Raw genomic sequence first — 27,306 nt, 5'->3', positions numbered from 1 at the left:
TAGTTCAATAACATTGCTTTGTAAAATCTTTCAGATACTTATTTTAAGTTAAAGTTTAAAGCTGCATAATTGTTGTTGGGTCAAAATATGGGAAGTCAACAACCAATTGAAACCTTCTATACATGTGAGTAAATTTTATAGTGAAAGAAGGAAGTTTATATAATCTTTATTATGGACTAACCTTAGCTACCAAACTCATTTTTTGTGCTCGTCCTAAAATTAGTTATAAACCTTGATTACAAACTCTACAAGTTAAAGGAAAACATACTAACCATGCATATTGTTACAGTAGCCAAAAAAAAACTTGGTAATCTATATAAGTCAACAAAGTTATATGACTCTAATGCATTTGTTCTCGCTCCAAACCATCCAATATACATCAGAAATGTTTACCTCTGATATCGTTGTTTCAAATGATACTTTAACAAATAATTTGGCAGTTGAACAAAATATTCAGTCATTAAATATTTTTTCATGAAGCAGTCATATTTTATTGGGTTACAGTAAATGACAAATGGTCTATGTCCGGCCAATAGTTTTACAAATAAAGGCAAAAGTAACTGAGAAAATTTAGTGCATATGCTCACGGTTTCATGTTTTTGCCAAAAATACTTTGACCAATGATAAATTTAGTGAACCACTGCCCACTTGTAGTTTATGTACAATATCTGAAATACAATCTCAGAATTTAAAGTTGGATGCATACTATTATTGATAACTACCCATGCACCCCAGTAGTAATGCCTAATAATCCTGCTTCACTTGCAGTTTGTAAGTACCTGAGCTTCTTTATAAAAAAACGCCTAATGTATTACTAATTCCTTTCGCCAATATTACGCAAAAACTCTATGTAATAAAATAATCTTTCAATCCCAAGCATAGAGTATAATATGAAGCTACATTTACATTAACTATGTCTATCAATTTTAGGTAGGTTTGATAAGAACATATTTTAAACTTCTCTGAGGCCTTGGTGTTTTATGTTTATATTGTATTGTTGTTGGTTAACTAGTGTTCTTATTACTCTTAAATTGTCCGTAGTGGAAGATGTAGCTGCTGTTTACTTTCATTACTTTTAAAGTTTTTTAAATGTCTCAGAGAGACGCCCTGTGAGTTTCATGTCAACACATACTCAAACGAATGACGTATTTTGAACAATGACTCTTTTGTCTATGCATGTTTGAGCATTCCACGCTTGTTTTATCATATCAGTTGTTTCAACATTCTTATCTGTGTTTGTCCTTGTACAAATTACTACTCAAACATAGTTTGTAGTTTGCACAATTTTTTAACTTTGTTTTTACGTTGCTTTATTAGATCCTGACCGAATCATTGGCCTACAACTCGAAAACGATGGAAAAATTGCAAAATTAACATGGAAAACACCAGAGGTTCCACCCACATATTATGTAATTGAATGGTGGCATATTACAGATGTTCTTAACAGACATAAAATTGAAACAACATCTCCAATTTATACGTTTGCTAATATAAATTCAACTATTGAAGTCCGCGTAGCAGCGGTAAACGTAGATATCACAGGCGAATATTCAAATACTGTGACTATACATGCAGGTGATTGCCACTACTTTCATCTTTATTTAACAAGTTTTGGTAGAAGTCTCTAAATGCTGATTTTTGAGTCGGCTCAGATCACAGGAGAACGGAGGCTCGAGTTAAGTCAATCAACGAGTTAAATCTCACTTGCCGTTAGTTGAATACAAGAGACAGTCATGTCATTTAGCTGACCTTAGCTGATACTGTTTATCATCATACCCATAATTTCAAAGTATCAATAGAAGGTGGTGGCCTGATATTCACAAACACTAAACTTATTTTATCCATTTTCTTTTGTTAAAGGTCCGAAATCACCATGCAATTTAATAGTAAGATATTGTGCACAAGACAAAAAAACTCTCATCATTCAGTACAAGGATCCCGACCCCACTCCAAAACTTTACAAAGTTTCTGTGAAAAGTGTGTTGTATGCAATATGGAAATCTACTGAAACTCCAGATTGGTCTTCAAACATTCCAGATCTTATACCAGGTCATTCTTATGAAATCATGGTCTCTGCAATTGCAAATGAAATTGAAAGTATACCTTGCCGGCATCCACATTTTGTTCAAATAGGTGAGTCTATGTGGATTAATTTATAATTTAATTGTGTTGCTAATAATTGCTTAAAAATAAAAATAGTTTAATTTAGCTAGATATAGTTTAGTATATAATAATAATGTAATATAATATGTGACATGACAGTTCAAAAAATAAAATATCGGTGCATTAGTTGAAAGTAAGAGACATGATGTGTGAATAACTATGCGCCTTTTATTTTCAAAGTTTAATATCTGGTGACAGGTTACATATCCAACTTTTTCATCATGCATTTAGCTCCGCCAGAGGTAAAAGATTTGTCCTGCAAAAACCTCACAAGAAACATTTTCGGGATTGATTGGAAACCAGCATACAGTGCAATCTCATACCATGTCAAATGGAAAAATATAATTGATGACGATCACCATTTTAGAGAAAAAGAAGAAAATGGAATAGTATTGAACAACTTGACCTTGGGAATGACATACATTCTAAGCGTGGCCGCAAGGAACTCCGCAGGGTGTGGTCCTTACTCCACACTTGAATTTTCAACAGGTAGCTTCGCTATTTTGTTCTGTTTTCTCATCGCGCATGGCATAAACCCTTCCCATATGGCTTAAGAATACAATTGAAAAATATACTTTGAAGAATAGGAATGTCGGCAAAAGTTCATAATGATATAATTAATAACTATTTGTGATTACCAATGCAGATATGTTATAGAAATACTTAATCAGTAAATTGGATGGTGGCCACATGAAACAGTTTAAATCAGCAAGCTATTTATTATTTTTCTGGCATATTTTTGCCTTCCATTTCTCCTCAACCAGAAAGATTTAATACAATCATAATGGGAGGATGCAAATAAAACTACGTTGTAGTTTTTTGTTGTAAACTTTTTTTATTGGACTTTAATAGACATTTAAGATTCCTTCGAATTAAAACTGTATGATTTCATTTTCAGGACAATCGTTGTCGATACCTTCAAATCTGAAAGTTGAACACAATGATGAAAATCCTGAATCGTGCTTAAACGTGATGTTTGATGAACCAGAAAACAAAACGAATGCATACACAGTTGTAGCAACTGATACATGGAGCAATGAGAAATCAAATCAGATTGTGTCCACAGCTCGATGTAAGATGGAAAACTTGAAGCCTGGAACACAATATATCGTGTCAGTATTCAGTGGTAAAGATTTGATTTCCGAGGAAGAAATAGTGGAATCGGATCCAATTCTCACATGTGAGTTTTTTGTCTCACATTTTGTCAATGAATTCTTTTTAATGAAATCTTGTCAGTTGACAAACCGCTTACTTTTCATGCCTAGTGGTTTCCAGTTGGGTGAAACGTTGGAGTTCTTCTGTTCATGCTATATCAACTAAAGCATTTAGTAAATGTTTGTCTAGGGCATAGGTTCTCAAAGTGCTCCGTACGGAGCCCCAGGGCTCCGCGAGAGAAACCCAGGGGCTCCGCGAACTCTTCAAAATACTGACTCAAAATTTTGTAACTGTTCAAAGAAGCAATAACAGCATTGATAAAATCTGACAACAAATAGCCTCGAAATATGGTAAAGAGGCGGAATTAAAAAATGACATTATTTATAAGCAGGAGCGCAGCCAGGTTTCTTAAGAGGCAGGTGGTTCAAAATTGGAATCGGAAATTTCCGCGCAACATTCTTTGCGATTAAAAAAACGGATAACGAGATTTCTGTTGCGTAAAATATTCAATCCATGACCGATGCGAGCATTTAACGTGTCTCATCGTTACTCACGTTTAGTCCGAGATTACTATTAGGATTACTAAAATGTAAATACTATTCTAAAATAACATAAAATATGTGATAAACTGCCAACTATAAATAAATTGGAGTCGTATTTTTGCGATCATGGGATTTGTCAAACTTGATTTGTTCTTTTGCACTTGAGATTATTTTTAAGCAAGATATCGCCGTTTAAAAAATCACAATATTTGGGCAAAATACGAACAATTGAAATTTATTTTATTGCATTCGGCTCTGCCGGTAGTTTCAGAATGAAAAAAGGTACATCGCGGATCGCGCTCACAATTGACTGTGTTTCGATTTCGCAGTTACTACGATGAAAACCTAACATAACACCAAATTTTATGATTTACAATGTCTATAAAAGCGTTTTCAATCTGAGGTGAGTCTGCTGAAAACGAAACGTGTGATCTTTCATTTTAAGTTTCAGTTTTAATATTTTAGAAGGCGTTTTTCAATTAAGAAATTTGAGTTGCGGATTTACCTCATTATTAATTATTATTTTTAGCCTTTCATCGCCGATGACTATAATATGGTAACATGTTTTTCACATTAAACTCATACTTCCCCACGAGAACAAAAAGCAATTAACGTCGTCATTGTGTAACAATACATGTATATGCCGAGGGAAATTTTTGATTTAGGGAAAATAAACACCGGCGTAAAGATGTTTAAAGGTTCAAAAACACGCCATGCTGACGAAAAAAATCGGCGATTGTAACAAAATGATATCGCGCTCGTTATTAGCGGCCTTCTAAGTCTTTCAATGTCAAAAGGGAAAAGATTCGCCCCCTAATTTATCAATATGTTGGTCAAGTGTCAAATTTACAGCTTTAGTATATTATGTTTGAAATTTAGATTTATCTATGACTTGTGTTAACCCTATTAAAAAGGGTTCAGCATTTAAAATAAGTAAAGTACTTTTAACTTGCTCAGGAATATTAATCTGAAAGTAAAATTTTAACATTTATTTTGGGGCTCCGCGAATAATATTCAACCTTTCAAGGGCTCCGCAACACCAAAAGTTTGAGAACCCCTGGTCTAGGGCATTGTTTAAAACAGACTTGAGAAATTTTTTTTAAAACTGTGCTTTATAGCAGTGTTGAAGTGGCGTGAGTGTATCTATAATAATTGTACTCAACCTGGTTACTGAAAATAATAAATAATATTAATATTTAACTGAAATTTCTTGAATCGGTTGTTTGTTTTTCCGGATTCTGTTTGTTTTTTGCAGCAAATCAACTACGGAATTGAAACAATTTTTTTTTATATACCATAAAAAATTTAAATACGATTGTATTTAAATTAGGTGGACTAGGATTATTTCTGACAGCTTTCTTGTCACATTAGAATATCAACTACATTCCATATAATTTTTTTAACCCATAAGTTTTATTTTGAATGGAATTTCATGAAGGTAATTTAATGAATATTTTGCACATATATGAATTTAAATTAGTAGCCTCAGCCTTAGTATGCGAGTTGCTTTTGGAGTTATTTCTGATATCACGATTGTTGAAATAAAAAACGAAGCAACCCCACTCATGAGCTCGTATAGTTTCATGATTAATATGATGGTTTGTGGTAATTATTATCCTAACTAAAACTGGATGATATTAGTTATCATGTTTTTCTTGTTTGAACAGTTATCTGTATTTTTGTAGGTTGTATATAATTCATAAAACATTTGTTCAAAAAATACTTTTTGATTTCAGATCCAGCCGAAGTAGCCAATGTTAACTCCCACATTGAAGTCAACAATAAGTATAAAATGCATTGGGTCAAAGTGATCAGCGCCGACATGTACATGATTGAAGTTACCAGATGTGGATTTGAAAGTTGCAGTTTGCAAACTTCTGAATGCTCTATAATTGTTGACACATCTCTAAGTTCAAAATATGAAGTTAGGGTCCGTGCTAAAAACTCAGCTGGTGTCGGGAAATATTCTTTGGTGCATACATTCATGACAGGTAAGATAATAATGAAGGTCGATGTTCTGAAACTTCTCTTCAATTCTCAGTTTTTAAAATATTTGTTTTTCATTTTGATAATTAATTAACGATAATAAGTAATACTGAAATTGACTCATATAAAAGTATATATCTCTTATGCTTATATAGAAAGAAAAGGTAACAAAACCAGAAAGATAGGATGAGATTTTTCTATTTATTCAAAAAAAAGAGGCAAATCAATAAGGATGCCTAACAATGTGGTGGCATGGTCCTGGTAACCAATCGGGCTTGGGGATAGTTAATCAGTTATTAATTTCAGATGCTTAGACTTGTTTGTGGACCACCTTACAATGGCAAAGAGATAGCAATCCTCTTGGACATAATTATCTCCAAAAAAATTTGCACCCACCTGCAAACTTACACGGGTAATGAAAGGTATGATAGCAGTTGGTGTTCAGAATTTCACTCTCTATATAAGAATCAGAATATTTAAGTTTCCAACATTAAAATAACCTAAATTCATGCAATCCCACGACCGTGAAGTAGACTAAGATATTATGTTGTAAAAATTTTTAATTTCCTGGCTGTGTAATGTCCAAAACGAATCGAATATTCGAATGTATTCGAATATCAAAGTATTCGAATACCTTTTCGGCTGATTTTCGAATAATTCCGAATAGTAGCCACTTTTCGCCGTAAACGTGGTGTTTCGTTTTACGGGAATCTTCAAACGACTTTTTACGCTGTCTCACGTATTGTAATGACGATGAAATAGAATCGGCACTTTGATTGTTTATATTCTGTGCGACCGTACGTCGTATAGTGTTGCGACACATTTGAGAAAGTATGTTTATTTTATTTCCATGTGGCATGCTTATTATTCGCATGAGTCTCCTCAAGCATGATTTATGTAACCTTATATTTGAGTCTTAGGGTCTGCCAATCATGATATTTAATCGCAGGCCGGTTATCGTTACTTTAAAGAGAAACACAGCCACCGAGAAAAAGTGATTTGCGACCTTTTCGTTTTGCCGATTCAGCAGAACACGACAGGGACAGGAAAACACAGCTGCGAAATAACCCGTGCACATACAGTGTAGTACACATTCCAAAATTATTTCAACGTTCGGGTTAATAGGTTGTCCAAAATGATTGCCGCTTACTTGAATTTACCGCTCAATTGTTAAAAATAGTTAATTCTGTGAGTATGATTCTACCAAACTAACATGATCTGGTTCTAAACATATAAAATTATTAGCGCATATCAGCATAACTGAACAACAGGGACACAATTTTTCTACCCGTCTTATTGGAGGTCTATATGGAAAAAAACTTTTTTGAGTGCTAAAAATAGACATCGTCCTATTTGACATGAGGACTTATTAGCCGGAAAATACGGTATTTATAGCCGTCATTGTTACGATATCCAATAAATTGTCAAAGTTGGAAAAACAAGTCGATTTATTAGAAAATAATTTCTGGCAAATAATTTTGATAACGATAGTTAAAAGTATCGATCCTTTACCAGGATGATTTTTTGTTGCGCAAAATAATCCAATCCATGACTGCTACCAGCATTTAAAATGTCATGCCGTATTAATTTAATTCTGTTCAACGTAACTCATGGTTGTATCGACAATCTGTGGACATAAAATGTGTGTTAAACTGACCGATATTATTAAATATTGATTCCTATTTTCATAGTGATAAAATAATGAAAGTATTAATACCAAATACCACAGGTATTTGTGGACATGAAATACGTGGTAAACTGCCCAATTATAATTAATTTCGGATTCGTATTTACAAAATAATACAACTATTATAATTCTAAAATGCAACGGAGATCTGTGGCCTTAAAATGTGTGGTAAACTGCCCGATTCACCAACATTTGAGTTATGATAATAGAATTAAATTAACACGGTAAGGCATTTTAAATAGTGGTATCGGTCATGGATTCGAATATTTTGCGCAGCACAAAATCATCCTAGTAAAAAGTCCATACTTTTAAATACAAACCAATGGCAACCATTATCCAAATTAGTTCCCAAAAAGCGGGATAAAGTATAAACTATTTTTCCGACTTGTGACAATTTTTTCGTGAGTACGAAAATAAAAATCAAAAACTAATTATATTCGGCACAATATCACGGCAATCTGTGGACATAAATTGGGTGGCAAACTCGCGATTAATATTAATTTTTGATTCCTATTTTCGTATCTACAAAATACAACGGCGATCTGTAGACTTAGAATGTATTGTAAACTACCCGATTATAAATAGTTTTTGATTCCTATTTTCATATTTATAAAATAATAAAAGTATTATTACTCAAACATACAACGGCGATCTGCAAACTTAAATTGTGTGGTAAAGTTCCCGAATAGAATTAATTTTTGATTCGTATTTTTGTACTCACGAAAAAATTGTCACGAGTCGGAAAAATAACTCCTACTTTATCCCGCTTTTTGGCAAATAATTTGGATAATGGTTGGTAGTTAAAAGTATGGGCGTTTTACAAGGATGATTTTGTGTTGCACAAATATTCAAATCCATCATCGATACCACTATTGCCTATCAATTTAATTCTGTTAACATGACTTATGGTATATAAAATATATACTGCAATAATCTGCAAATATGAAATGCCTGGTAATATAGCTAGGTTTTAACTTGTAGATAGCAGTTATTCCATTGCTTATTGTATGGAAATTCCTACATACATTTAGATAAGCTTCAATTTCAGGATTTCATTTTCGAAGTATTCGAAATTTCATATTCGAAAAAAATAATTTCGAATGTATTCGAAATAGTGAACTATTCGGTATTGGCCATCCCTGGGCCTGTGTTACAAAATTATTCAATAGATTAATTGAAAATGGTTCATTACTTTATTTTACAGTTCCAGAAATACCTAAAAACTTGAGATATGTGATGAAGGAAACAAATGAGACTGAAATAAAATGTGACGCTGTAAAGGAAGCTAAAGAATACATATTCAAAATAACCACAGATAACAAGAAAGAAGAAATGAAATTTGTTCATAAACCACATCTAATGATAAAGGGATTATATGTCAATTTCAAAATATCTGTATGTGCAAAAAATGACGGTGGTGAGAGTGGAACGACCACAACTACATTTAGGCAAGGTAGGATATGTTTAACTGTCTTTCGATATGTACTATCAAAAGAATCTTTTCATTTTGAGTTAATTTTTTATTTCTAATCTTGTGAATTACTCAAGTAAATCACTAATTGTGCAAAGACTAATTCAAGTAATCTTTCTAGAGCACAAAGGTTCGAACCATATTTTCAGCCTATTTAAGTCGTTTTTCTAGATCTAATTTGTGGAATCACCTTATTGGGCTTATTTTATTTCATTCTGGGTTCAGTTTATTAGTCGCTACTGACACATGTGATTATTGCAAAGCTAACTTTTTTAAAATTGCTGATTGTTTCCATCAACTTGCCTGTTTAATTGTACCACGAAGATCGATAATATGTAGGTAACTATGTTTTCGCGAATACTCCATATCTCACAAATATATTTTTTGCAAAAGTGTGTCTTGTCCTACGATACAAACTAATACTGTACAATATAATTACATATCTATCTCAAAATTTTTTTATTTTATTCAGTCGAATATTTGATTTTAATATTGTTTTGTAAAGTTTTTACATAAAGCACAACTAACCCAACTGTATGGTAAAGCTTTACTTTTATGTTTCAGGTTTGGGTTACTTGAAAAAAACAACTCTGAAGAAAGCTGCAGACACTTTTCTTATCGATCAATTCATTCCTGTTGAAACAGCTGAGAAATCTTCAGAATCTGTCACAAAAGTATCAACCAAATTCAATATCCAACAAATAACCCGCAGTATCAAACATGGGCAAACATTTTTGGTATATGGCGTTCCATTATCAGGAAAGACAGCTGTGTGCAAAAGCGCACTCCAAACACTTGATGAAGATATTTTGGGACTTTACATGGATTTTAACGAAATCAAGCATATTAGTGAGAAAATGGATATGAAAGATATACTTCACAGCTTCATGAAAGAGCTGTCAGATGATGAAATGAAACTTCTAATAGTTTGGATGAAACAAAACTCCGGGAAAATAATGATAGCTATTGACAATTTTACTTTTCATGTCAATCAACAACTAAGCAACAAGAAATTTTGCGGGTATGAAGACAAAATATCTCCTAATGAATTATTTCAATATTTTTTGATAGATAATCGCCAAATTTTTCCACATTGCCAAACAATAGTTACAACCATGCAATCGGAGTTACATGCTAGAACAAAACCATTCAAATACCTCACCCTACTGGGATTTGATGAAGAGGGCATACAGAAAAAGATTCAAACTGTTCTGAAAAAAAATCCTGATTCAAAATTCTTGACTCCAACCAAAACATTTTTAACCAACCCTGGATTCTGCGAAATAATTCTACAACTAATTAAAGATAATCAGAACAAAGAGTTTTGCTTTGATAAATTTTCAACAGGTTTTGTGTTCAATGAAGTTATGTCAAAATATTTGAATCGGCATTTAAAAGACCAAGATGATAAACTAAAAATGATAATGTCTGATGCCGAACAGAAGAAACCAAAACAACTGCTCTACAAGGTGAAGCCATTAACCAAAAGTCAGAAAAATAAAAAGCGAAAGGAAAAGAAGGATGAGTCAACCATATACGAAGCTTCTGCAGAGCCAGATGAAAAGATAAAGAACTGCATGGAACTCTATCACATGTGCTTAACTGCCATTCACATGACCTTTTATTTAAAGGATGACGAATTCAAGGCCCATTTTAGTGAAAATAGTATGGACATGGCAAATAATACTTTCACAATGCTACTAGTAGCAGGTTTACTTCGACTCGCTACATCTAAACATACTAGTTCAGTTCTGATTTCAAAATTAACCCAAAATTCTAGTTCCAATTTGACAAAAACAAAGACAGTTGTTGAGAATTTCATCAAAGCTCATGCTGGAATTATCAAAGAGTACATATACGAGAACAGCAAAATAACCCTAGATTGGATTCTCTGCTGCATCGAACTAGGTAACACCAAATTGTTATCTGACTGCTGTCCAGATATCAAAATAAAAAATGAATTGTCAAATAATCAAATTGATCAGATTTGCAGATTTTTACAAAATGTTCCTTTGGAAGCCAAAATCAACATAGATGTAAAAAATACCTTAGATGCTGGTTATCGTCTACAAATTGATACTGCAAGATCCAGCAATGTATACGGAAAGGTATATATATATATTTGAAGTTGAATGAAAAAGGGTCTGTGGGGTGTAATGCAGTTAAATTCAATTAGAAAATCTTATTCATCAAAATAAAATTTTAAATTTTCTCAATTTAGAAAAATTATTGGCGAGATAAAAAAAAAAATTAAAAAGTGATTGTTGTAGATGTATGCTTGTAAATGTGGAATAGGTCAAGTCGCGACAATAAGAATTTTGGCAATAACCCGAATATCAATCCCTCTCATTCTTCGCACAAGCTACTTTATGCAAGTCATACGGTTGCACAAGCTACAGCTACGTTTAATGCACCAATCACACAAACACGTATATATCTTCATATTACCAGGTTTTAATATTATATTTCACTTATATTTAGGCACTGGATGTCAAAACGTACAAGACAACAAGCATTTTGGGAAACCGTAAACGTTCCAAATCTGATGCCATATCGCTCCGCTCCACAACACTTAGCTGGACACCATTTTCTCGAAAAGATTTGGAGAGTATTGGAGGTGAATAGCACTATAGCGCTGTAAAAGTATTTCACATATATGGCTTTTTATAGAACTTTGACTGACCTTCATTCATTCTTTACCCATCAATTATTCTTTTCATGATTGTCAATATGTTAGCACTATTTATGTTCATATGTCGTAAGAGTTTCGGTTGAAACATCGTGGTTACCCTCAACCAGGAACATACCTAGATATTTCAAAAACTTAGAAGAATCTGGCGTATTAATAGCTGGATCCAGAGATCTTACTTGGAATGTTGAGAATGTGACTGTGATAATTATTGAATATGTGTAGTGTACACATACATATGTAAAAATACAAATTCATAAATATCATTATCACAAATATATTTCAGGGCAGAGTGACATCCGACAACATTGTAGAAGTTCCACTGAAAGCAGTGACGATACTGTGAAAGAAATCAGTTTTACCAATTCAGGGGATGCAAAATATTTGGGTAAGATTCTCAAATATAGGTATGCAGTATAAAATACGAAGTAATAAATATTCAAGATCATTAACAAGGCATAAAAGATGTTTCATCTTTATATGATTTTTTACAGACGGAATTACGACAAAGAAAATTTGACAAACGTTTGAAATAACATTTGTCTTTCAGTCTTTAATTAATTTTTTTTTTGATGTCCCAGTGGTCAATTTGCTAGAACTTTTTTATGTCGCAAATGAGAGAGCTTGAGTTCTGGCACTCTTAACTAGGACTATACCCATATCTTTCAAAAACTTAATGGACACTTGTCCAGATCCTTGTTGGATTACACTTCACAATTTGTGTTTACAATGTGGCAATATCGATGTATAATTATATGTGGTGTTTCGTTGATATAAATATCTCAATCTAAAATTTATATATTTCAGGGCAGAGTGATGTGAAACAACGTAGTAGAAGTTATACCGGAACCAGTTTGACCGTTTCAGTGGATGAAAAAAATTCTGGTAAGATTCTCATAAATATGTCGTTAGGTTTTTCTATGTGAATACAAAAAAACAAAGATCTCATAGCTTTAGGAAATATTTATTTCTTCATGAGGTGTTTTACAAATGAACGCCTAACAAGACTCTGTGCATGCAGACACAGGTATCAACTGCAATTTTTGGAAGAATTGAAATCTTTAGTTAAGCACTTCCTAATTGATTAGGTACACTTTAGTAAGGTGTAGAACAGTGGTTTCCAACCTTTTTTGACTCGCGACGCTCTTTCGTGGTTTACACATACTTCGCGACCCCCTGCCTCAATTTATATACTTATCAATAAAATGAGTGGCAAAGTGAATATTGTGTAATTTAATCATTCATCAAGCTGCAGCTGTGATGGCTGTCATTGAAACCGCGTAGCCAACTGCGTAATTCGTGGTTTAGTTTTTGCCAAAGCTAATCTCATATGATCCTCGACCTTCATTCAATTTCGTGCCTTTGTTTTTATATGAAGAAGAGCTGAAAAGCCGCTTTCATAACTTCATTTTCATATTATCGTTTCTTTGTCATGGTAAATAGAATAACGGAATCATAACGTTTTTGCAGGATGTATGATATTCTCCGCGATGAAACTCCTAGCCTACCCTGCAATAAACCCTTTGGTATCGAAATTCCATTGGTTGGGAACCACTGTTTTAATTGGATAGAATATTCGTATTTATCCTATTTGATGACTCTAAACCCACAGGGAAGCGATTTACCAAGGTTCATCCATTCCCGTGTAGACCTGATTTTCCAGACGTTCGTAAAGCTTCACGAATGCTATTAAAATCATTAGCGAATTTATAAACTCGGGGACAAAACTGATTCCCATTCTCAGGAAATAAACCTAGCCGAAGTATTACTTCATACTAGTTTACCGAGAGTTCTTTGCGACTAGAAATTGGTATATTGTAACGTCAGTTTCTGGTACCATATCGTTTTATTACAGCGTTGAGATCTTTTTTTCGTTTTCAGATTTCTGGTAAAGAAATCTAACAACATTAAATTTGACTGAAAATATAACCTTAACCACAAATATTTCTAAAACAATCAAACATCATGAGAAAAATGCATGACGAGAGCTATGGCCGCAAATATATTCTCTCGATCTGAATCGGCCTATTTTTTCGTTTCTCATCTCTAATCTCATATATTTTAGAGTCATCAATCTGTGTCCAGTTGGTGAATGAATCTTCAAGAAATATAAAAGTTGTCGCGAAATCTCTATCGAGTGGTCATGAAATTACAACAACAACTACGGAAGGTTCGGCCATTTTAAATGGCATCGATCCCGGAGACAAATATTCTGTTTCGGTAATTGATACGTCTGATGGTCTCCACAACAAGCTTGTTTCTAAAACTGACATCCAAACAAGTAGGTTGGAGTTTTGTTGTAACTTTCACACAACTAACGCGGTGTCACATTGACTGAACATTTTGAATAATAAATGTTTCCGCATTTAAAAATACCTGTAACAGGATGGGATTTTAGTTTATCTCAGGGGGAAGATAAGTTTATCTATTTTTGGCTCGTGGCCCCCTTACGGTGCCTTTTTGCACTCGTGAACCCCCGTTCGCCATTCCAAAAAAATTAAACATGTTAGATTGTATATGTTTTTACGACTTTCTATGGAATCAAAAAGCAAACCCGCTTTTTTTGCTACGTAGTGGGTAAGAATCTGATATACCACTCCCTAGCTGCGTTCAAGAGCGGGGTTTTCTCCGACAGAAACCCGAACTTATCCAATGTTGATTTCTTGTCAAATCTTGGCAGCCAAAGAAACGAAGTCAACTAGACACATACCAATACCACTTTAGTCTCCGATACTGATACCGATCCGATACCAACTGAAAACCCACCTATACCCATAACTGATATTAAAAAAACATTTTACGATACCGATATTACGATACTATGTAATTATTACCTCGAGTGTTCAGGCAGGCGGGTTAAAACAATAGTCTCTGAACATTATTCACGGTACACATTATTTTAGATTGGAAAACAGATATATTACATAATAAGTAGGTTTACCATATGTTCCGGTTTGGCAGGCCGTCCCGGTGATAGACAGTCATAAATAAATATGACAGTCATAAATAATTTTTCTATTTGATACTATTACAAAATTGCATTTTATTGTTTGCCGATTTACCACTAATTTGTGTCTCACTTCACTGGTTCAGATAGAGAGAAAAATTGGTATATCGTAGATATGATATGAAGCATGAACCGTGCGTTAATTAACATTAAATTGTACTGTCATTGAATCATAAAAATGCCGGAAACAAAGTGCAAGTTTTCTGATGAGTTGAACGATTTCTGTTTTTTGAAGAAAAGACAAATAAAGGATATTTTAATACGATTTACAGCTAATTTTGATGCTCGTAATCTACTGGAACTGAACCAAGGTTGGCGTGTCCGATCCGCGGCGTCCCGGTTTTGGTGCCAGTATATATAATGTCGTATTTTGTACTCCACACATTGGAAAATCCACTAATATTGGATTGAAATATTATTTCATTTAAACCATGTAATATTAAAAAAATGTTAATATAAAAATTTGGCAGCGAAAATAGTTGAGCTAGTTGGGATGATAAATAGCTAAAATTAGGTCTGTATCCTATTCCCGTTTGTACTCACGGGGGTGGGAAAGAGTATGTCTCATAGTTAACGAGGCTAAAACAACGAACACAATTTAAATTCCCACATCCGTATTTAATTAATTTTTCAAAATATTCTGGGTCCGATTAAAAAGCTGAAATATATTGGAAATATCGGTCTTCATTTTGCGATACCGATACCGAAAATTTATCCGATACGTCTCTAATGTCAACGTATTTCACCGGGGGATAATTTTTGTCGCCGCGGTTTTGGAGTTTAGACGGACTTAATGATTCATTGCTCGTTGCATAGTGCAATGCAAGCATTGGGCACATTCTATATCATCTCGATTTACTTTGGTAAAGCCAAGGCCGACGTAACTGTCGTTCGATTTTTGTATTTTGAGCATTCGGAATTTACAAATGAGTTTTTGTGTCTACAATAGGACAACAAAGGTTATGTTGCGATTTAGTGTGACTGCCCGTCTGTCTACACTCTTCTACAGGATATGCGGCCTACCGGCAAACTATTTTGATTGGTGGATTCCAAATTTCATTATGATTAAACAAATCACGCACAAGAAAGTGAATAAACCCTGCGATAGCAAACGCAAACACCGTAATCTATCTAGGCAAGTTGCGGTAAACGCCCAAACGGAGAATTTTATTTAAAAAAAGGCCGCAATCAAATTCGCTTTATGATCAATTATTAGCCTTGTGCTGTTGCCCCCCCTATCCCCCCCCCCCCTAATTGAACATCTTCGTGGCCTCCTTAAGGGGCCACCGGCATCCGTTCGAGAGCCACTGCTGCACTGCTCTAGGTTAGGGTTATCATATTTGGAAAGACAAAATCCCTGACAAAATTTCAATGGGCCACATTGGCCAATTTTGCCACCAAAACACTTAGGCTGTTTAGTATTATGGTAGAAATATACGGTGTATTCAAAGGCACAAGCTGTGCCCACTTTCTCTTGAGAACAGAATAAATACAGAACAAAACGGAAGAAGCGAAATTGTTGCTTAATCTTTAGCACTAGTGACTAAACCAGTGGTTTCCAAACTTTTTTTGCTCGCGGCACACTAAGGAAATAAAAAAATACTTGCAACACACTTTTCAAAAAATAAAGTTATAGCTTCAAACAAATTATTCTACAATTGTTACAGCTACCGTATTTCCTCGAAAATAAGACCTCCTCCGAATTTTATTTATGATTTAACATGAGCCCTTCCCTTAAAATGTGTGGAAAATTTTTTTTTTTTTTTTTTATCTAGTCGATAGCAAGGAATTTCCCCTGCTCGTTTTAAATTGTTACTAATCTATGTTTAGCAGTAATTTTGAATAAAAACGTGGTATTTATTAGTAAATGGATATCAGTTTTATTATTTTGTATATTTGTAAATCTCGTAGTTTGATCTCGATCGGTAAGTATGTTGATAGGTCATTGTCTGTTAGACACTTTCATATGCAACGCGATATTTCACGAAATCGAGGCAACCCTACTCTAGTCTAGATGGTCTAATCACATGGAAAACCATGTCCTTACGTATGATTACTAGTCCATGTCTAGTGAATAGTTAACCGGTCATTTGTTTCAGAAGCACGGGCTTGATATTTGGAGGAAGTCGTGACTGACCATTGGTCTCATGAAATAACCCACTATAGCAGAAGTCCAGCAATCCACATAATTAACCCCAAAGGAATTCATACATGCAAACCAGTTTGAGATTATCAGGGGTGGGATGCAAGCGTGCTTATATTGGTTTTTACGATGCGTCAGTCATCTTTATCCAATTGGCATAACAGTACCTAATTTTCATAGAAGTTGCCATTGTACAATAATATTTGATTTTTTTCATTTTCTTTTTCAGGCAAAACAATTGGAGTAGAAGGAGGCGCTATTCGAGTGGGAAATTGCTCACTCATTTTTCCTGAAGGTGCAGTCAAGAATGGGACAAAGATTGAAATATCCGATTGCACTGAGGATTTTCTATTTCTCCCTGATGAATACTTTTGCATTACACCCATATTGGACTTTCGTTCATCGCAAAAAAATTTCAATGAGCCTGTTATCTGTAAACTTACTTTACCCCATCTCATTGTTGAAAAACCCATATCTGTCGATGTAATGTTCTTTGAGGACAATAAGTGGGACAAAGTATGCTCCAGTGTTTTGACTGAAAACAGTACAGTCGAGTTTAAGTGTGATCATTTCACTCCCTATGCTTTAGTCATTTATATGCCATATAATTTCCTTCCCAGCCAGATGTCCTTCCGAATGCTCAACATGGTGTACTTTGACAAGAATGACAACTTCAGGTGTGTGACTTGTTTGGATTACGAACCAATCAAGCAGAAATGTGAAAAAAAATTAATAAAGGCTAACTACATACTATCTTCACTCACCATTCCATCGTTCAAACTAAAATTGGGAAAAACTGCTGATTTTGTACTTAAATGTCTTGAACCTGAAAAGACAATCGGTGAATGGCAAACAACACTTAATCGTGATTTTGTGGAGGAATGGTATTACATGCAAGGTTTTCTAATGGAAAAAATCGTTGGTAAAGACAGAATCACTCTAATATTCAGACAAAAAGTAGAAGAATCACCTCTACCAGTTGAAGAGATAGCTAATGTGTCATACCCTCTTGATAAAAATGCAATTAGTAAGTAGCCGAATGGTCATGTTACTTATTCAGATCTTTTTGTTCGGCATGCAAAGCGTTAAGGTTACGGTTTAATACACCAGTTTCCTAACGTGGCATCGGATTTTCCTTAATCCAATGGTGCCCAAACTTTTCAATGTCGTACCCTATATCGAAGTACCAAAGGATCAATTGCCTTTTGTAAAAATAAAAGAGAGCAATATATCCAATTTTTGCCAACAATATCTTAAAAATACAGAATCTAAAATAAACAGATTTAATCTAAGTAGGAATCATGAACGAAATTTGGAGTACGGCACCGGTAATCGAAATACTTCAAATTCGAATATTACAGTACTGGAATACCGGTACTGTACCAGTAGCGATTCGAGACTTTTTTTTGAAATATTCGGAAAAATAGGTTCGTTTCGATATTTTTTTTGGTAAATGTTATCTCAGAGAATCATTATTCACAATAAGTTGAAGGTAATTGAATCAAAAGTGTTAACGTATTCTTGAAAAGGATGGGATATTCCTGTTGTCAGCTGAAGACAATATATATCTGCTTTGGTTGAGTCAATTTGAGAATTAAACTGAGAAATTTCACTGTCACAGACATGTCGTTATCATTTTTTTTTATCTTCCGGTACAATTTTAAGATGATATACTCGGTATTTTAGCATACAATTTGTAAACCGAAGTATTGCTGTTATGATGGTTCATACTCACCGCGCGACATGACTAGCTTTTCCGCAGACTAGTGAAAAGTACGTGGATTACAAAAGAAATTGGTAAATCAATGCGCGCCTGAACGCCCATTGCCAAATTACCCCAAGTTTGAGAATCACTGCCCTAATCACCAGCAGCAGAAGATGTTAAAAGGCCTCCGGTTAACCCGAATCTATTTGGTAAAGAAATTGAATTGAACCCAAGGCTGCAATAAAATGTCATGACAGCTAATTTGGAAAAATTAATTATTTTTAAATCCGCTGTAGCTTCGATGATATAGTATAGCTATATATCCATATTTTATGATTTTTTTCAAAAAATCAAGGCATTATCAGGGTGAAAAATTAGTTTAAATTAGTATATTTATATTATATATATTTTTTTATATTGTATTAGTAATAAATATTGGTAAGTTGATATATAATTAAGTTAGTATATAATTTTTAACCTTGTAAACGGAACATATTTGCGATAGGAATTGGTAATCCGATTGGAAAATATTTAGAAAAATTCTAAACCGGTTAACTTCTTGTACAAGCCTTTAAAATTTAAAGCGATTACAAATAACAGTTAGAAATTGAATGTCGAGGCCCCTAGGCTTCAGCCTACCTGGCCTAATGGTAAATCCGGAAGTGATTACAGCCATTACCATTGCTTTGTATAACTTTGAAATTACCAAATGTAAATAGGGAGATATTGAAATATTGCCTCCCATTAATGAAAACGTCTTTGCAACATAAATAAGAACAGTAAAATCAAGTTTAAATACTGACGTGTAAATTAATTTTTATTATTATTTCAGCCTCAACGGAGCCATCAAGCGCAGCTGTGAATGTCATCCAAGGTCATGGCATAAAAGTTATAAACAATAATCCTGTATTGCAGGGCCACTGAAGTGATTTTACTCACTCTTATTTCTGTGACACTTATACTGATGGAGATTCCAAAAGTTTCATGAATTTATCATGTTTCGGCGAGAGAATTGTCAGCGGCAATACGCAAATTTGTCATAAATTTTTTTTTTGTAAACAAGGGCCTCACTCATATGGAACGTCATGTAGTGTTTCTGAATTTTTAAGATAATTATAGAAATCAAAATGGCATTGCAGATCTTCTGAGTTCAATATCAAAAATGATCATCAGTTTCAGCACAATATCACACTTTTGCATTTACATTGGTATGCAAATTAATTTTCCGAAGAACATTACCTATAAAGCATTTTGGGAAGCTGGCACTAGAAACTATGCAGGTTTTGATCAGCCGAATGATGTATAAATCAAACTAATAATATTTCGACTTTAATCAAATGTACCACATGTTTTTATTTTGTGTGATTTATGTATATATTATTTTTTGCTTATATAAAGTAAATCTAGGATGAAAAATATTACATAAATCAAGATCATATTAGACAACCAAATGTTATCGACTCGAAAAGTAACGTCCAAATTGGTCCTATTTACCGATTCAGATTCAGATAATTGTTGTCATCGTGCAAGAAGTATATATTTATGAGAATGATTCTGCTATTTAGGCCTATGGACCTTTCCCCGACCTCTGACCCCCGAAAAATTTATCCTATACTTTATCATTGCAAAATTTTCGGGGCCTATTTTATGAGGGGTTTTGCGAGTTGGCGCCTGTAAAATGGGGTATGTGTTTCAAACCATGATTATGTTTCATCGCACACAACAATCTGTTTTTTAAAAGTACCGGTGAAGAATTTTGGCCTAGTTCATCACAGCCCTTTCTAAACTGATTTTTCATTACTGCAAGAGTGATCATTGAATTATCTGATTTATATTTAAATCTCTGAAACCAAACTAAAAACTAACAAATAGAGTTCAAAAATGCAAAAACGAGGTAATGTTTACGACCGCGACTGAAAATCTGTCTGAGTGAGAAAAGTGTCTGAGGGGATGCGAAAATGGAGCATTGTTACGTCACTTTTTGTATCTTGCTGATTGGCCAATGTCACAAAGTAAACAAGGAAGTCGATGCCCGGGGAAATGTCCATAATTTGCCGAGGATGCTTGGTGGAATCAACCATGGGTTATAGCAAATCAAGTTTCTCAGAACGTATCGAATTTAGTGCAAAGACTTAACATGTATTCTAATCATATAAAGCAGTGGTCTCAAACTTTTTGAAAAATTATGCATAACGGTTCCCTTTCAATTTTTCTGATGGCTCGCGGTCCACTAAAGAAATGAAAGCAACTAGCAACGAGGTATATATATCAAGCATTCATCTACTGAATGACATTATGGCAGTTTAATGAGATGGGTGCGCCTGCTTGGCTCCCCCTAGTTTTTCTACATTGGGTTCTCCTTGGATATTGCAACTCTCATATCGTGTCTCACGTTTATTCTGTTTCAACAACATTTTGTTTTAATAGCGAGTAATGTAGAAAAGGCTGCCTCATATTTGTAAGCTGTTGAAAATGGAATGCGCTATTTTAGTGCCATCTTAGCGAGATCGGGATTGTACGGTGCCACAGTGGTTATTTTTCCTCCAGAACTTATCACAGCAAAATCAAATTTCACATATGAATCGGTATATCTAAATTTATTTTTAATGGGAGGGGGGGGGGGGGGGTGGGGCATGTTCAAACTACCCTATTGCCTTTCGTAAACAATACGCTCTGGTTTACGGTACTGGCCACGTTCGCCAACGTTTGTTATGTAATATTGTCTTCTGTAGACGGTGTCGTGCTTTGGAGAAACATTCTAAAAGCGTGACATCAACATTTTACTTCGAATCACAGTGCTTTTGTGCCGAGTTGTCTCGCGGTCCCCCTAAAATCGCTTCGCGGACCCCAGTTTGAGAACCAATGATATAAAGGAATGTACGTAATGTATACATTATTTTGCATTGTTAACGGAATAAAATACTACCGCTCTAATTGCCATACTCACTGCACTTGTGGTAAAAACACAATCACCCGGATAACAGAGCCTCCTTCAGAAAATTTGGCAATGTGTCGGTTAGAGCAGTGTTTCTCAATGTCACGTTATGTTGTATGTCCTGGAAGGTGCCAAAATTATATAAAATAAATAGAGAATAAGGAAGATGGACAACATACGTTTAACTAAGCAAAACCTAAGAGTTTTAGAGAGAATTTTATTTGGTGAATTTTGTTGTTTATTTTATATTTGTATTATTATTAGGCGACCCCGGAAAATCTTCACGTCACCCACAGTTTGAAAACCACTGCACATAATCATCTCCCGCAGGATTCGCACCTGCAAGCCCACGAAGTGTAATCAGAGGTGGAAAGCATAACGCTGAGCATGATGGGCCATTATCGCTTAGCCAATATAGGTGAATGAAATTGACAATTTCAAAACACTTTTCATGACTGCGGTCACAAATGTCATTCCTGTTTATTTGTTCAATAAATCAAGTGCTGAAAACATTGTTATTCTCGGCCAGTAACTACGTAAAAAGATTTCGCGAAGTAGAACTTCATTGTTATGTTAGCCATTTTATCTTCAAGTTAAACAAAGATTGAATGACTTACTCAATACTCTTTCATATTTGACTGTAACATTAGGTTGTTGTATAATTAAGTCATCGTTGAGATAGAAAACTATCCTGTATATTTTTTTTTCTTTCATTTTTTCTAATTGAAAAAGAATTTCGGGCCCAAATTGGTCCAGATGGGGAGACATTGAGATCTGTGACTGTTTGGTCACATTTCCCCCAGGTTCTTTTAATTTACCAATATTAGTAGATGGAAAACTAGAAATAGATTCGTTGAAATGGCCTCCCGGTTACACAGCAATCACTCCATTGTTATTTATAAAATCTGAAATACCAGCAAAATTTCCAATTACTGTACAAACGGATTCTTGGTGCAAAAGTGATTGCCTTCAACAAAAAATTGCAGTTGATGTCCTTCATCTCCCAGACGGTAAATCTGAATGGGAAGTAATAACCACCCAGCCCTTGACCAGCCAAAGTATGTTTAGTTCCAATAGCCCTGACTACTGTTCACAGTTTTTGAACAGTTCTGTCCCACATACTTGATTGACAGTCGTGTTCACACAAAACCTGAAAATGTGTTTCGAATAGTTTTCAACAATAGGAGTCGGTTATTGAGAAACATTTATTTTAAAATACAATATAGGCTATCTTAAAACTGGCTTTGATATCATTTTCGCACACAAAAATGATGGGATAGCTATAACAATTAATTGCGTTCACCCTAACGGAATTCCTTTTCGACATCATCAATTTGAGTTTTTAATTGATGACGACTTCCTGATTTTCGCGAAGTTAAGCAGTTTGTGAAATATATTACAAATGAAGCAGCCGCGCCTAGTCAATTACTAATTTCATGTGATTTGTTTGGGAATAATGTTGCTGTCAAGATGGACCCATGTATACACTGGATAATGAAAGAAGTATAAATATATACATTGTTTCAAACTTTTAGACTCAATTAGTCAGCCAAATACATGAATCAATAAAACAGAATATAAAACAGAACAAATTACGAAAAATGCCATTTTTTTTCCTTTTTTTTTCTTTGTGTTTTAGGTGTTGTCATGTCTTATTTCTAAACAAGGCTTCAAATTTACACTGTGTGCGAAGTGGTGGGATCTGACCTGTGGAAATTTGTACTTGAAATCTTGAACCTGTGATGTATAGTTAGTTCAAATTATGCCCCAATCACTTAAGTCATACAAATCACTTATACAGGTTCCAGTGAAGACTGTTCAGTGTATATTTTAGAAATATACTGGTTTCAAAAAAATGTATTGTGCTCTGAACACATAATGGCAATGGGGCGCATCGTGCTAAGCATTGGGAAAATGATCGACATCGCACCTCTGATTACCATACGTCGGTTTGCAGGTTAAAATCTAGTGGGTAATAATTACATTCATGAGAATTGTTGAACTCTTCAATCTGGACAGACATATTTTCTATATATATATTCTATTCCGGGGTGTTCCAAGGGTTTCGGCTTCGAGGGCGACAAAATTATTACAAAACATTACAAAACAAAAACTGTGCAAATACATTTATCGTTACTTGTAATGTATCAAGATAAGACATGCAAAAAAACACCAATATAATCATTGAAACATGCAAAAGTTTTTTTTATGTCTACATTAAGTGTAAGATTTCAAACTCTTCATAACGGTGATATTGCTTTCAAACATCCATATGATTCTCGAACAAAAATCCATTAAAATTGGGAAATGCTCATTGCTCACATGATTGAAAATGGCGTTTTGAGATTATTTTTTTTCATAACTGCAAATTGATTGATTACTAAATGTGGAGTACAGGAAAGTAATTACCAGCTTTTCTGGCTTATAAGCTTTTTTTGGAGTACTGTTTAGACTGGTTGAAAAAAATTATCCAAAGGAATTATATTATTGGGCTATAACATCAATATTTAGTTATCATAATTACCGTAGGTATTATATTGATAGCATACATTCTCACCAAAAAGATAAGAAGCCAGTGAACAATTTGGACTAAACAAGTACATTATTCCACTTCGCTAAGTGCCTCTAGCGAGCCGTGACACCACACAATTCATTGATATCAGTGATGTAACAAGATTTCAACAAATTTTCTGGTTATTTTCATGACGAAACAACACCGAATGCGATTTTTTGATTACACTCCAGCAAATGCGACACGTACTGCCTTGAGTTGCACATTTTTCAACTGCAATGATTTTTATTTTCCCATTCTTTTTTTCTAATAAAAATTGCTGAATATATCCAGAGGGTGTTTTAGAGTAGTTTGTTATTCTGCCTGTATAAATATAATACAACTTATTTTAAAAAATTGTTCTGTGTCACAATAAAAGTCTTTAAAATTCAAATATCCATGTATCCATTGTTGGTTATAATTTTGTATTCAAATTCATCAATTTAGAACAAAAAATAAATCCTTTATTGCTGTGAAATCTGAGTGAAAAGGTCCCTTAATATTTTTAATTAAAATATCTTATATATCAACTTCAAAGGGTCTTTTGACAATACTTTTTTTGTTGCTTAATTCAAGTACCGGTATTTCAAAAATTGTGTCAGCTAACTTAATATAGTACAGCGGGGCAACGAAGTGGCTGCTTTGGCCAGGACACAGAAAAAACATCCTCCTTCACAATGTTAATAAGTGAATGAAAACAATGCTTTGTTTGATAAAATATATGAAAAAGGACTCATACACCTCTCATTGTTGAAGGCGTCTAACACAGCAATAGGAGGTGCGAGTGCGCCATAAATTGCAAGTTAATATGGTGGTTGTTCATGGAAGAATGGATATTTGGCCTGTAAGTACATATAGTTTGCCAACCACTGCCATATTAGGTATGCTCTACCAAACCAGTCAATACTACACTAATATCAAACAAAGTTGTTTACTTGATGGTATTTTTTATAAAATAAGCAATCTAATATAAAGTTTAGCGAATTGTTGACTCACTCATGTTGAATATTTTGGTGATGCATTTGTTGTCGTAATTTTTTTATCAAATCCGCAGGACAGTTGTGCTGTGCAAGTATGTCCAGGTTTTCCATGGTCAAAATAGTAGAATTTTCAGTTAGTGATGTTTCCTGTTTATCAATTTTCAATTTGAAGCAATTAGCTCCAGAGGGATTCACCCATGCTTGTTTTACACTCTTTGGAGGCTGTTTGTCATCTTTAGTAATTTCAATATCAATTGGATGAATCCAGCCTGTGAGAAAAATGTCAATTTGGGTTTTGGGATAGAAATAGTTTGGTATACCTTGCATAGTATGTAACCTTGCATGCGGGTGAAAAAATCCCAAATCCGTCTCCAACAAGAAAAATCGAACTATCACAAATACCTTATCGCGATAGAATTATTAAACGTTGTATTTCTATTTAATTAAACGTGAAGATAAGTTAATAAGGTATTCACTTGTTCTTTGTTTGACTGAAGCCTCACTTGGACCTTCACCGGTGAAAATATGCCAAAACTTTACAAAAATAACTATTTCCCGGTAAAAGTTGCTTTTTGGAATTCCAAAAAGATTATATACAGGGTGAAATACAAAAAAATAAAAATGAAGATCTCATAGCATTAGGAAAAATTTATTTCTTTATGAGGTGTTTTACAAATTGACGCCAAACAAGACTCTGTGCATGCAGACACTGGTATCTACAGAACTGCTATTTTTGAAAGAGTTGAAATTTCTTTAGTTAGGCACTTTCTAATTAATTTAGTACACCTTAGGTGAGATGGTAGGTATAAACACAAGAAATTGTAGACACACATTACACAAATTCCAGCATGGTATACCTGCTAACAAATATTTTGTACGGCCTGGCATCTGTAAGAAATTACTCAATTTTTTTTCTCTTCTTCACTCCTTGTCAAACTCGGAACATGGAAAGTACCCCATTCAGCTTTGTCGACTGTCAATATTTGGTTATTGCCTTATGTACTGTATCTGTATTCAATTCAAAATGGCCACTAAGTGAAAATGGGATTAAGGACCTTTTATCCTGTTGATCAATAGTAGTGTTTATTTGTGTCAAAATTGCACTTTAATTAGATTTTTAGCAAGAAGTTCGGTTTCAATAAGTTTTGTATATAAGTATATTCTGCCATCCAACAGCTCTTTCTATGTAGATACATAACCGATATATGGCACTGTTCAATCAGTAGTTTTTGGACTTTGTTAGTTTCCAATTTCTGAGTTCTAGTCGGATTACATACAATTTTTGATTTGAAGATAAGTTGTGCTTATGCTTATTTTGTCACTAATTTAAATAATGCACTCTAGGAAAAGACGTTGTTATAGAAGACAATGACAATACTACAACTCAAAGTAGAGAAGAGACTGGAACAGAAGTCAAGTTTGATGCAAAGGCTCCAGAAAGTCTTCTAGGAACAAGTAGGAAGTAACTGACTGCTTGGACTTTAACGACATTACCTGAGTGACGATTAGATGATTGTCATCTTCTGACTGTATTCAATTTTTTCAATCAATTACAATCTTTATATCTGAGCCATGAACTATTATTATTAAATAAATATTTATATCGTTTATCCAAAATTTCTTTCACACAGCTTGTTGGACAAGAAGTGTACATCGTTTTGCTAAGTTTCTGTTGTTGGGGTTTTTCTTGCTGTATTTGCGTGAAAAAAACGTTTTTCTGTGTTTTGTAATTTTTCGTTCTTGTCTTTGTGTATTGCATTTTTTGTAACATTCAAAGTTCAAAATAAATTAGGTATTTTATCAATCTATCTCTTCAAATAATGATGAAATCAATCTATCTCGAAATTCCAGCAATTGAAGTTGACGAAACGTTACAGATATACATTTTCGTTATGGTGCAGCTGGACTCTTTAATTGGATAGAATAACCATGTTTATTCCAGATACAGCATCCTTGCAGTCTAAGCATACGGATCAACTAGCATAAAGGCATAGGGGAAAGATAGGGAGTTAGCAATTGAAATTCACTTTATATGATTGTGCAATGTTTATACTAAATAAATAGATTTGGCTATAAGTGTTGGAAATCCATATGGACCTATAAATTGATATCACTAAATTGTTACTACAATCATTTAATTTTAAATTTGCAGTATTTAAATATGAAGAAAGTAGCAAAAGAAGGTACAACTTTTATTTTTGTTAAATTACTATTAGACCTCTGTTGTTTGTTTAACCATATTTTTTTGCAATCCAAAAGAACACCTTCGTATGATATTTGATGTGATTTCAA

The 27,306-nt window shown here is 34.0% G+C and overlaps 1 protein-coding gene across 2 annotated transcripts; it reads left to right on the top strand.

Moving 5' to 3' along the window:
• The first annotated feature begins 29 nt into the window (after positions 1-29).
• LOC120334973 (uncharacterized) lies at positions 30-26,868 on the top strand. 2 transcript variants are annotated; one of them, XM_078112975.1, is made up of 14 exons: positions 30-124; positions 1,318-1,575; positions 1,861-2,133; positions 2,395-2,652; positions 3,062-3,343; positions 5,597-5,851; positions 8,738-8,986; positions 9,569-11,112; positions 11,486-11,621; positions 11,980-12,081; positions 12,501-12,578; positions 13,759-13,974; positions 17,073-17,870; positions 19,381-20,821. In XM_078112975.1, the coding sequence occupies exons 1-14, from the start codon at positions 88-90 to the stop codon at positions 19,470-19,472; spliced, it is 4,578 nt and encodes a 1,525-aa protein (XP_077969101.1). In that variant the 5' UTR covers positions 30-87; the 3' UTR covers positions 19,473-20,821. The 2 variants fall into 2 exon arrangements, with proteins under 2 accessions (XP_077969101.1, XP_077969106.1); XM_078112980.1 differs by lacking the exons at positions 13,759-13,974; positions 17,073-17,870; positions 19,381-20,821 and adding an exon at positions 26,359-26,868.
• Positions 26,869-27,306: the final 438 nt, after the last annotated feature.

Source organism: Styela clava, chromosome 1 (genome assembly GCF_964204865.1).
Source record: "Styela clava chromosome 1, kaStyClav1.hap1.2, whole genome shotgun sequence".
NCBI lineage: Eukaryota > Metazoa > Chordata > Ascidiacea > Stolidobranchia > Styelidae > Styela > Styela clava.
Note: the sequence above shows the minus strand (reverse complement) of the source record. Positions and strands in the feature narration are given on the sequence as shown.

Bases quoted from the DNA above. Each gene is read 5' to 3' on its own strand.
- LOC120334973 (XM_078112975.1), top strand. From the start codon at position 88: ATGGGAAGTCAACAACCAATTGAAACCTTCTATACAT. The intron at 125-1,317 runs GTGAGTAAATTT...TTGCTTTATTAG, and splicing joins AATTGAAACCTTCTATACAT to ATCCTGACCGAATCATTGGC. The intron at 17,871-19,380 runs GTAAGTAGCCGA...TTATTATTTCAG, and splicing joins TCTTGATAAAAATGCAATTA to CCTCAACGGAGCCATCAAGC.